The 12,098-nt window shown below is 34.7% G+C and overlaps 1 protein-coding gene across 1 annotated transcript in view; it reads left to right on the forward strand.

Moving 5' to 3' along the window:
* BRWD3 (bromodomain and WD repeat domain containing 3) overlaps positions 1 to 10,420 on the forward strand; it is a 105,794-nt gene extending 95,374 nt beyond the window's left edge. The window contains exon 41 of the mRNA XM_037156537.2: positions 3,620 to 10,420. Coding sequence (XP_037012432.1) covers positions 3,620 to 4,374 — 755 coding nt within the window. The 3' untranslated portion in view covers positions 4,375 to 10,420. The remainder of the gene's footprint in view (positions 1 to 3,619) is intronic.
* The last annotated feature ends 1,678 nt before the right edge of the window (positions 10,421 to 12,098 follow it).

The following is a 12,098-nucleotide window of genomic DNA, read 5'->3' on the forward strand; positions in this document are numbered from 1 at the left end:
CCCTAGTATCTCTGTTTTACCAGTCTTATTTCCCAGGGCTTCATAAAAAAAATTCCATTGGGTATTTGTCATTCATTATTCTCAAGCTTGCTTCTTTTTCTGCCCTCACTATTTTAGTCGATGGCACCACCATCTTCCTCCTAGTTATCCAGTTTAAAATTTTAGTGTTCTTTGGCTCTCCTTTTGCCCCTCATATCCAGTCAGTTGCTCAGTTTTCTGAGCAACTTTTCTATAACTTTTTAATACTACCTAATTCTCTTATTTACAGTTTATATTGCTGTCACTTACTGTATTAGTCAGTTTGGGCTTTCACAACAAGCGACCACAGAGTAGGTGGCTTGTAACAGATATTTGTTATTAGAAGCTTCATTGAGATATCATTGATGTAAAAATTGTGCATATTTAAAGTTACAACTTGATGTTTCAATATATGCATACATTGTGAAATGGTCAGCACAATCAAACTAAGATATCTGTTGTGATTACTGCGTACATTGAGATTTAAGATCTATCCTAGCAAACTTCAAGTGTACAGTATAGTACTGTTAACTATAGTTACCAGGCTGTACATTAGGTATCTAGAACTTACTCATCCTGAGTATCTGAAACTTGTCTCCCTTTAACCAATAGCTCCCTATTTCCCCTGCCTCGACGCATGGCAACCAACATGTCACTCGCCGCTTCGACGAGCTTAATTGCAGGGATATGTTCTGAGAACACATCTTTGGCTATTGGTCATGTAAACATTATCAAATTTACTTACACAAATCTAAATGGTATACCCTGCTACACACCTAGTCTATATGGCATAGGCTGCATGACTGTACAGCATACTACTGTGCAAAACAACACAAGATTAAATCAAACACAAGAGAAAAATGATATGATCAATAAACACAGTAAACATGGGATGTATGGGGCTGCTGTTTCCTTAACATGGCATAGGGTTTTGCAGCAAGCTTTTGATCTTTTAAGTAGGCAGAGTAAGTACTCTACGAAGTGACCATAAAGAGCATAGTATATTAAATACACAAAGCAGTAGCGTAGCCACTTGTTATTATTACCCAGTATTATGTACTGTGCATAATTGACAGGCTATGCTTTTATATGACTGACAGCACAGTAGGTTTGTTTACAGCAGCATCACCATGAACACGGGAGTAGTATGACATTACTCTGGCTGTGACATCAGTAGATAATAGAGAGCAATGTTTCAGCACCGTTATAATCTTATGGTACCACCATCATATATGTGTCTGTCATTGCCCCGTTATCATACAGCACATGACCGTATTTTAGATTATACATATAAGTGACATCATGTAATATTTCTTTTTCTGCATTCTGCTTATTTTGCCTACTTAGCATGATGTCCTCCAGCTCCATCCATGTTTTCACAAATGGCAATATTTTTCCCATTTTAAGGCTAAATAATTCATTATTATATATTATATATGTTATTTCCTATCATGGCTATTGTGAATAATGCTGCAATGAGCAAGGGAGTACAGATTTCTTTATTTCAGTTCATATATATATATATATATATATATATATATATATATATCCAGTAGTGGAATTGCTGGATTATATGGTAGTTCTATTTTAATTTTTTGAGAACACTCCATACTGATTTTCATAGTGGCTGTACTAATTTACATTCTCACCAAACATGTACAGCAAACGTGTTGCCTTTTGGCCACATCCTTGCCAACACTTGTCTTTTTTTTTTTTTTGAAACTAGCCCTTATAACATGTGTGAGGTGATATCTCACTGCGATTTTGATTTGCATTTCCCTAAGGATAGTCATGTTGAGCAGCTCTTCATATACTTAAAAAAGACATCTATTTTCCAACAGTTCTGGAGGCTCAGAGTGGAAGATCAAGGTGCCAGTAGGGCTGGTGTCTGGTGAGGGTCACCTTTTTGCTGTGTCCTTACATGGCTTTTTTTCTGTATCCATCCACACACATGGAAAGAGAGGGAGCAAGCATTTTTGTGTCTTCTTATAACAGTACCAGTCCTTATGCATTAGGGCCCACCCTTGTGACTTCACTTTAATTAAGAAGATCTTAAAGGCTCTATCTTCAAATAAAAACACATTGGGGGTTAGGGCTTCCATATACATATTTTGGGGTAATGTAGTTTAGTTCCTAACACCAAGACTATTAGACTAATCTTGGTTAGCATATAACCCTAGGCTTTGCTTTTTCCACTATTTTCAGTTTTCCTCCTACCTGACTGGCTATTCCTTCTCAATTATGTTTGCCTATTCTTTATTTTTAAATGTTGAAATATCCCAAATCTCAGTCCTCAGCTGCCTGAGGTACTTGCTTTGTCAATGAGCTCTCTCAGTTCTCCTGACACTAAATGTCATCTGTTTACAGAAAATTCTCAAAACTATATCTGTAGCTCTATCCAAGTCTCCCCTGACGCTCTACACTGGTATATCCACCTGCTTTTTTCTTTTCCTTTTTGTAAATGTTTTTACTTGCGTGTCTAGTAGTATTCAAAACTGAAATCTTAATTTTTTTCCACCAGCTTGCCCAAACCGATTCCTCCTTTAGTGTTCTCCAACTCAGCAAATATCTCTACCCTTCACCCAGTTGCAGACTATAAAATGTAGTAGTTGATCTTCATTCTTTAACACTTGACATCCAATCCGTCAGCTATTCCCGTCGGTTGGGACTTTAAAAGTAAAAACCATATTTGGTGGCATGGCTAGAAGGAAATACTCCAAATCCAGTCATTTCTCAAAACTTCTGTTGTTCCATCCCTCATGGTGCATTATCTGTGCTATTGCAGTGGCTTCCCAACTGATCACTGCTTCCAATCTCTTCTTCTATAATCTATTCTTTCTATAGCAATTATAGCACTCTTTTGAAAACGGAAATCAGATCCTGTCATTTTTCAACTGTAAAACCCTTTGCTGGAAATTATTTCCCACTACTCCGCTTTTCTCTTCCACTCTAGTTACACTGCATTTCTGTATTCTCTGATGGAATGTTCTTTCCCCAGAGCTAACTTTATTCAGTTCTCTTCTTACATACAACCTCTGCAGAAAAGTATTCCTTAAATAAAGTACTCTCCAAACATACATTGACACTCTTTTTCACCCTCTTTTATTTATAGCACATTTTATTACTTAAAATCATATTATGTAATTGTTCATGTCAAGCAAGCGATTCCTACTAAAATAGAATTTTAACGAACAAGGACTTTATTTCATAATTTTCATATTTCAAGCTCTAAGAAATGGCTGGCCCATAGTAGATCATCATTAAATGTTCACTTAGTGAATGAAGGAAATTATTCAGATGCATGTTCTCAGATAATTCTTCCTAGGGTTCAAGCCCTTGAAGTTCCTGCCCAGCTATCTCACCCCCCACCATCCCTCTACACTCCCCGCCCCACCAAAAAGCAATCAGACAAAAATCAAAACTTGACTATCTTCCATTTCCAACAGATTTAAATGCATACTGCAACATTCTCCATGACTTTACCCCATCTGTCTTTGAGTATAAATATATTTTATAGACTGTTAATGTTACTTTCAAACCTAAATGACCATTTTGCCAATGTCAAAGCTTAACTTTAAAAAAATCATTCGTCTTGATTTAGATCACTCCGTTGATGGACCCCTTACAAATGATGATGGCAGAGAGCCCCGGACAGGAGTCAAGAGAAAGCTACTTAGTGCATCGGAAGAAGATGAAAGCGTGGAAAGAGAAGAGAAAGAGAAAAAAGAAACAAAAGAGAAATCACATTTATCTTCCTCAGAAAGTGGAGAGTTAGGATCCAGTTTAAGTTCTGAAAGTTCCTGTGGTTCTGATTCTGACTCTGAATCAACTTCCAGGACAGATCAAGATTATGTAGATGGAGACCATGACTATAGCAAATTCATACAAACTAGGCCTAAAAGAAAACTCAGAAAGCAGTATGCCAATGGAAAAAGAAACTGGAAGACCAGAGGCACAGGAGGAAGGGGTAGATGGGGCAGATGGGGTAGATGGAGTAGAGGAGGCAGAGGAAGAGGAGGCAGGGGACGAGGGGGTCGAGGAAGAGGAGGAGGTGGCACTAGAGGGAGAGGCAGAGGGAGAGGAGGAAGAGGTGCTTCTAGAGGAGCCACCAGAGCCAAACGTGCACGTATTGCAGATGATGAATTTGATACCATGTTTTCAGGACGCTTCAGTAGACTGCCTCGAATTAAAACAAGAAACCAAGGCAGGAGGACCGTTTTATATAATGATGATTCTGATAATGACAATTTTGTGTCCACTGAAGATCCTCTGAATCTTGGTACATCCAGATCAGGCAGAGTGCGTAAAATGACCGAAAAAGCCAGGGTTAGCCATCTCATGGGATGGAATTATTAACAGTTAATAAATTTAGAATAATTCTAAAAATTCAATGGCCTTCTACTGCAGGGAATTTACCAGGAAATCTACAAAGCAAGTTGTGTGGGGACTTATGTTTCCTTTCACATTGGTGCTTTTCCATTTTGCCAGTATACATTTGTTTCAAGACTTTTGATCTCCACACTTCATTTGTTCAAACAAGCCTTACTCATTAGGCCTTAAATTTAAAAAAATCTGCCCACACACACACACACACACACACACACACACCCCACATACACACACACCACAGACACACTACAGATTTACTACATGAAAGGAGCGTTCAGCTTCTTAAAGAGTAGCATGACATTTTTATCTCAACAGAATATCCCTCTTTTGCTTTTGTATCACAGAAGTATAGCACCTTCTTACAGAGTTTTATATAGTTTGTTTTTGCCATTTTGATTCCTGTACCCAGTAATAATAACTTTTGCACAGTACACCAATCCTAAAGGCAGCTATTAAATGTTTACAGTTTCTATATTATAAGAACGATCTGGATTATTTTACTCTTCCCAGGCCAAACTTTCAATAATTGTACTGAACTGAAGTATATATTTATACTGCAGTTTTTTTGGGGGGGTGGGGGGATCTTGATACACTTTTCATTGATTTGCTTAATTCATGTTAAAGGTGAGAAAGGGTTGGTGCCTTGTAAATATGTAGCAAATCTTTGTGGTGTGTTCTGATGTGTGCATTAACTTTATTAAAAAAAGAATACTTGAGGTATCAATCTAGACAAGGTGCCAAATGCAAAAGTTTCTTGCATCCATTTTCCTTTCCTGTTATATTTTATTGCATTAATAGAACTTCTGTAGCTTAAAGAATAACTTAAACATTTGAAAAATCCTCATCCACAAAGAATAACTTCTTTGAATAGTAGCTCAGCTACCTCTATTAACTACAACTACTGGAAACATTAAGAAAAATAGATGCTGTTATTCATTACTGACTAAGGAGAAATAGAACAAGCTTGGTGGGAATGAATATTCATAAGTTATAAGCTGAGAGATTGTTAATAATCATATTGGCTCTCAAATTAATGGTTGTAATTAACAAACTTGTATAAGCATAGTATGCTCTACATTAGACTTTTCTTAGAACATATTTATGTAAGTAGACTTGGACAACTGCTTATGTATTTCTGCTACCACTTACTATTTAGCAGCTGTGAGTGGAGGGTTTTTATTTGAATTTCAAAATGTAACAAAACACCTAGTTTGAGTTGGCATGTTTTGGCTAGCTAATATTTTGATTCAACAGTAAAAGGTTCTGCTCATACCATTCCGAGAGGTTCTTTTCTTACAATCTTGCAGAAAAGAACCTCATTGCACTGCACATTGAGATTTTGAGTTACTATGTTGTAGAAGAAAAAACTTAAACCCTTATGACCTTGTTTACAGCAGTAGAGTGCACATAGTTCCATAAGTGAGCTTGAGTTCCCAGATCAATTTTATTCCTCAAATTTGAGAGATTGCAAATTTGCTAATTTGTCAGATCCTTAGATTTTCAAGGCAGGAGGGAATGAATATATATTGATGTCTGTTTTTGTAACAGCAGACTTTTTGCGCTTAGATCAGACTTGTGGGGATAAATGAAACTTCTTAATGTTCTGCCTAGTAATCCCAGGATACTTAAGCTGACGTGTTTGTCTCACGTTTTCCATCATTTCACGCATCTGAAAATCCTTAAGTGCAGAGGAAGGAGTACACACATAACTTTGCTTTTTTTTGTTGGGTCAGGTGAGGGTTATTCTTAGACTAACATCTTTAAGCAATTTTCACTTGCAGTAGAAATGTTCAGGCTTGAAGAAAGTATTTTTATGAATTGTTAATGGCACTAAATTCTGTTGCTGGACGAGTAGATCAACCTGATTTTTTTTTTTTTGGTCATTTTTTTCCCCACTAAATCAAAGCTACTGGTTGTCACTAGACTGCCACTTTTACCGTAGTACAGATTCAAAATTGTTCATTTTTGAAAGTCTACATTTGAGTTTTGCTAAAATGTACTATTTTAGTTATTCATCTCTTGGACATTTAGACTAAATTTGTGCCTATGTTTTCCTGGAATCAATAACACTCTGGCCTACCCTAGTCAAAGTAACTTAAGTTACTTAAATTCATGGATATACCCAAATAGTATGTATTGTTTTAGTGTGAAATTTTTTGTTGACATTCTTCTATGAAGAGCTGACCTCTTGAAATGTAGAAGAATTACCATCTGTGTGATTTTAGCTGTCTGAAGCTTTATTTATAATTTATTTTGAAAAATAAAAACGCCACATTTATTCCCCAGATGTCAAGATTTTCTAGGTTTAGATACTTAGGATAACAAGGCTAAAGACATTTTTAAGCATATTTTATATGTAGTGAAATACTGTGAAAATACTAGTGACAGCATTTTGCTGTAATGTTGATTTCAGTTATTAGAATTTAAAGAGTTAGTCACCAGGGTGTGTTTAGATGAGCATAGTTATCATTTATTACAAAACAAACAGATCATTTCTGTTTGCATGCAAATTATTTTAATAATTGTGAGAATAAAACTTTGGAAAGATGTATTTTTACTTTTATATCTGGACTTTCCCCCACAGTTTATACTTTGCTCTTTTTGTAACGCTGCCTCCTGTGAATGTGATGTAATTTGTATCACATGAAATATTTTATTGCTTTAATTTTTAGAGGCCATTTAAACCTAAATAAGACCTGGGTTCAGCCATAGCAAAGCAAGTAGGGAATGGGTTAAGAAGGTTGAAGAAAAGTCTAAATCTTAAAAGAGTTGCTAAGGAGAAAAACCACTGTTATTTTTAGGTTCATGAGAGCTCTCAGATGTATAGGCCTAATCCTATGCTAGATATTAATAGTCAGTGAACTGTAATATTTCTCATGAATGCTAATGTTTTAATCCCCAGCTTTAAGATCTTAGCATGTGTATATGTTTATGAAAACTGAATTGTGTGTTTTTATCTATGGCTTGCTATGTGTATCTCTTCCAGCAATCAGATGCTCTCCAAACATTCACTAGTCTGTTAGCCTAGTGACTAAATTTGTTTATATGTGTGTGTGCGTGCGAGTGTGTATGTAGATTTTTTCCAACTTGGCACACTTTATCTCAGACATTAAAAAAAGGAATATTTTGTATGGAAGACAGTCCTGTTCACTGTCTACCAGTTCTTTGCCTCTGTTATAAAGCGCTTAGCCTGTATATATATATACCTGCTTGATCATTAATTTCATTATACCTTCTAGATAAACAATCTAGGATTTGTTGTGTACATGTGCCCCTATATTTTTTTCATTTAATTTGCCCTTCCTTCATTTGTTTCTTGTTTGTTTGTTTGTTTGTTTCCCTTGCCAGAGATCAGATTTGTGCTAGAATTCTTCCATATAGCACTTTGTTTCTCCCAGCGTAAAATGCATAAATCTCATTTGTGCAACTGTGTGCTCAGATATCTAACTCAGCCTTCAAATAATTGGAAATAAATTTGAGTGATTTCTCTTTTGTCGTTTTTTTTTTGTAATCCTGTAGATTGTCATCAGACAATAACAGCGATAAACAGATGTGAATACCACTTCAGACTTTTTGATAAAACTTTTTTCAACATTTTTCAAAATTTGTATGTTCGTGGTAGTGATAAATTAAAAACCTTGTATTAAACATGCTTATATATCTTGGAAATTATTTTATGCACATTTACCAACTGGTACTTTAAAGTTGGAATTTTCACATTCACAAAAAGGAGACTTGCATCTTGTATAATTTTTAGTAGCCTTTGATATCCAGCCTTTTAGTTCTGGGGAAAGGAACAAAACTTTTGACACTTAAACTTCATCGTTTTAAATGTTAACCCCATCCCCAACATTTTTGTGGTACATGAGGCTATGTAAAAGTTCTGTTGAAAAGAGAATATTCTAAGATCACTTTTAAGGCTTGTTTTAAAAAATAGAGTGAAAATATTTTCATGCTTTTTTGCTTTCCACCTCTTAGTAAAGTTGCTTTACCAAGTTGATGAAGTGTTGATTAAATTCTAATATAAAGTTTAATTTTTTTCATGGTGCTGTATTTTGGGGAATGTGGATAGCCCTATTATTTTGTGACATTTGTTATGTAGCCTTATTCTTAATTGTTTCTTTATCATCATTCCTCTCCTGCTTCTTTTATCCTCACTTCTCTTTCTGTAATGAAGACATTACCTAATTTAGCACACTTCAACGAGACTGGTAATTTACGATTCATTGATGGCAGAAGTACAGTAGAAAGGCCCTGCAGTTTAGAGTTAAGGTGTGTTTGTTAATTTATATGTATACTCATTTGTTATTCCTATCTTAATTAAATCTAGAATATGAGACTTTGACATATAAAAGCATGATAAGTATTTTCTAAAAAATAAGACTATTGATACATATTAAAGTCGCCATTGGTAATTGACTTAAATTCACATACAAAAATACTTAGAAATGCATTTGGGAAATGTGTTTTCACATGTCACCAGATACACATTAGGCAGTACTACAAATGTTAGTTCTTTAAACAATACTGTGGTGATGGCAATCAGTAATTTATTTCTTTGTCCTGTAACTTATCATCCTTGTCTTTTGTAATCCCTTACCAAGTATTAACAAAACTGTACCTTATGTTTGTTCTTTAGTATCCATAAGTTTTAAGATGGAAAATCATTCAGTTAATAGTTGATGTGATGTTGTATATGGGCAAAATGTCCATTAAACTAAAATTCAGTACAGAAAGGTAAACTAGACTGGCTTGGTTTATAAAAGATGTTTTGTTTGGCAGTTATAAGTCATTATAAGCAATTATCTTCAAAGAAAAAAAAAACTGGATTTGTTGCCATTCTTTATGGGATGTTTACAATAAAATTCCAAGTTGTTTGGAATCAGTTGCAGTCTTGCTGCTTTGTGCCTTAACTCAGGTACTGGAGAGAAATTAATAAGAAGGAAAAATGGGGTTACCTTTTTCATAATCCAGTTTCAGAGATTATAATGTGACTCTTGGGTCCATTCTTGTTTCTTTGTCGTGTAATATTAAGATTTTTTTTCATCTGAGGAACTAGGTACTCCCTACTATCAAAGAAAACTGGCCTTTTTTTTTTGTCTTTGTCATTACAGATATTCTGGGTCACTCTTAGGTAATAAATATGTTAAAATTGTTAAGTGTGGGCTGTTTGGTGCATTAAATAACAGCCTGCAAAGCTTTAGTCAACATTTCGTTTTGTATAGCTTTATGAAATGAATAGATTTCTAGTGTCTTTGTAGCTTATAAGTTTTAACAGCTGAGTTACGTATCCCAGCATTTTTATTTTGTAGTATAAGTGCCCACATTGTGCACCTGTATGGTTTCACAGAATTTTCTTCCCAATTAGAAGAACCTCACTCAGTTCAAGGTATATAAGTTGGCCAAAGGAGAGTGCATGTTTTATATATACATTCTCTGTTTTGTGTATTTAGAATGAAGAAAGAAGTTATTTAGAAAAAAATACCACCTTTGTCTTCTGGCATAGCCTTTGTCTATGAAAGTAGCCCAAATTTTCACAATATTTGGAAATTGAAGTGTGGGGATCTGTTTACAGTTTGGTATTTCCATTGAGCTGCATGATTGATTAAACATAGTCCTCTTTAAAGATAGAAGAGAGTATGTTAAAATTACTTCTCAGCAGGCTTTGATGTTTTCTCCCTTCATCTGCTAGGTTTTTAAAAGAGAGTAAGTAAATAATTTCTGTAACAGATATTAGAACAGTATTCAGATGATCTATTTTTTTTCCCAGCTGAGAAGGGTAAGAACAAAGTAGTCTCTGCTGTCTTTCTCAATTACATGACAATTAAAAGCTACTTTCCTAATGTGCACAAAATAAATTGAAACCTGTGCATTGAGCCCATGAGTTGGTTTTCTTGGGATAGATAAGCCCATACACTTGCAGTTGATATCTTAGGTCTATTATAGAAATACATTAAGGATATTTTATGTTACGTGTTACTAAAAAACCAAATACAACATTCAATAAAATGAACTTTTTATGGTGTCAGTGTTTTCCCAAAGTTTTAAGGAAACTTGTTTCCTTACAACTTTCTTTGTAACTTTAGTATGTTTTTCTTTGCCAGCTGTGGCAGTTGCCTGAAAATTTCCTCTCATCAGGAGGTTATTGACATTTAATAGATAATTTTAACTAAGTTCTTAATTATTAACAAAGTTAAATTTGATACTGGATTTAAATTTTTTTTTAGTTTTTAATGTTTTACATGTTTTTATTTTTATTTTTTTATTTTTTATATTAAATTTTATTTAGTTACTTTTCAAGTACATTTTTTTTTTAATCTATTTCTCCCATCCCACCCCACCCCCCGCCTCGGTCTCCCCCTCCCTCCCATTTCCCCCCCCCCCCCCCAGTCCTCATCTCTGTGTCTTTCATACTTGTTCCTCAAAATCCCTCCCCCTTTTTCCCCTTAAGTTCCCTTCCCTCTCCCCTCTGGTCGCTGTTTTTAAAAACTGGATATTTTTTAAAAGCTACCTGAAATGAATAACCTTAATTTGCAAATTTTGCATTGTCAGGTTGCCTACTCAGTATCTTTTATGATTCTCTACAGAGCATCATAGAAAATATATGAAGTCAAAACATTTTAAATTGCTTAATTTAGGTCATCAGTATTATTTGGTGGAATTTATTCATTTTTTAGGGATGTTTCTGTGTTTAATATTTTTTATTTTATATTGAATTTATTTGGGTGACAAAGGTGAAGGGATTAAGCAAAAAAGAAAGAAAGGAAGGAAGGAAGGAAGGAAGGAAGGAAGGAAGGAAGGAAGGAAGAAAAGAAAGAGAAAGAAAGAAAGAAGAAAGGAAAAAAGAAAGAAAGAGAGAGAGAGAAAGAAGAAAGAAAGAAAGAGAGAGAGAGAGAGAGAAAGAAAGAAAGAAAGAAAGAAGAAAGAGAGAGAGAGAGAGAGAAAGAAAGAAAGAAAGAAAGAAAGAAAGGAAGGAAGGAAGGAAGGAAGGAAGGAAGGAAGGAAGGAAGGAAGGAAGGAAGGAAGGAAGGAAGGAAGGAAGGAAGGAAGGAAGGAAGGAAGGAAGGAAGGAAGGAAAGAAAGAAAGAAAGAAAGAAAGAAAGAAAGAAAGAAAGAAAGAAAGAAAGAAAGAAAGAAAGAAAAAGAAAGAAAGGAAAGAGAAAAGAAAAGAAAAGAAAAACCCCCTGACTTTTGCCATGCTACAATTCTAAGTAGAATTTGTATGGTAGTATGTTAATTTGTTAGGAATATTGTGCAGTCTGTCAAGTAATTTAAGGCAATAAAACTGTCTTAAGGTGTTTGTTTTTCTTTTTAAAGAATTTACAATATTACAGTTTTGAAGCCCAAATTGTATAATAGGTCATTTTTAGGGTATTTTTGGTTACCTTTGGACATTGTTCACCTAAAATATTAATGATGAAGTGCTGGTAGTTGTGAATTGTTTTGTTAAATTTTAATTTATAAAGTAGAGCAAGCCTTTTATATAAAAAAGTTAATTTTGTCTAGTCCGATCCTATGGAACAGAAAATGTTGCACCATTGAGATTCTCACTACCAAGTAATCCTTTCCGTTTGGGGGGTTGCTGGTCATTTTATTATAATTGTGGTTAGTAGTTCTCAAAAGAGAAAAAATAGTTACTAAGGCAGAATAATAGTTAAAGTACATTATTGCCTCAAAAATATAAGGCTGGC

Source organism: Artibeus jamaicensis, unplaced genomic scaffold, assembly GCF_021234435.1.
Source record: "Artibeus jamaicensis isolate MK-2021 breed Jamaican fruit bat unplaced genomic scaffold, CSHL_Jam_final contig_241, whole genome shotgun sequence".
In the NCBI taxonomy this organism is placed as follows: domain Eukaryota; kingdom Metazoa; phylum Chordata; class Mammalia; order Chiroptera; family Phyllostomidae; genus Artibeus; species Artibeus jamaicensis.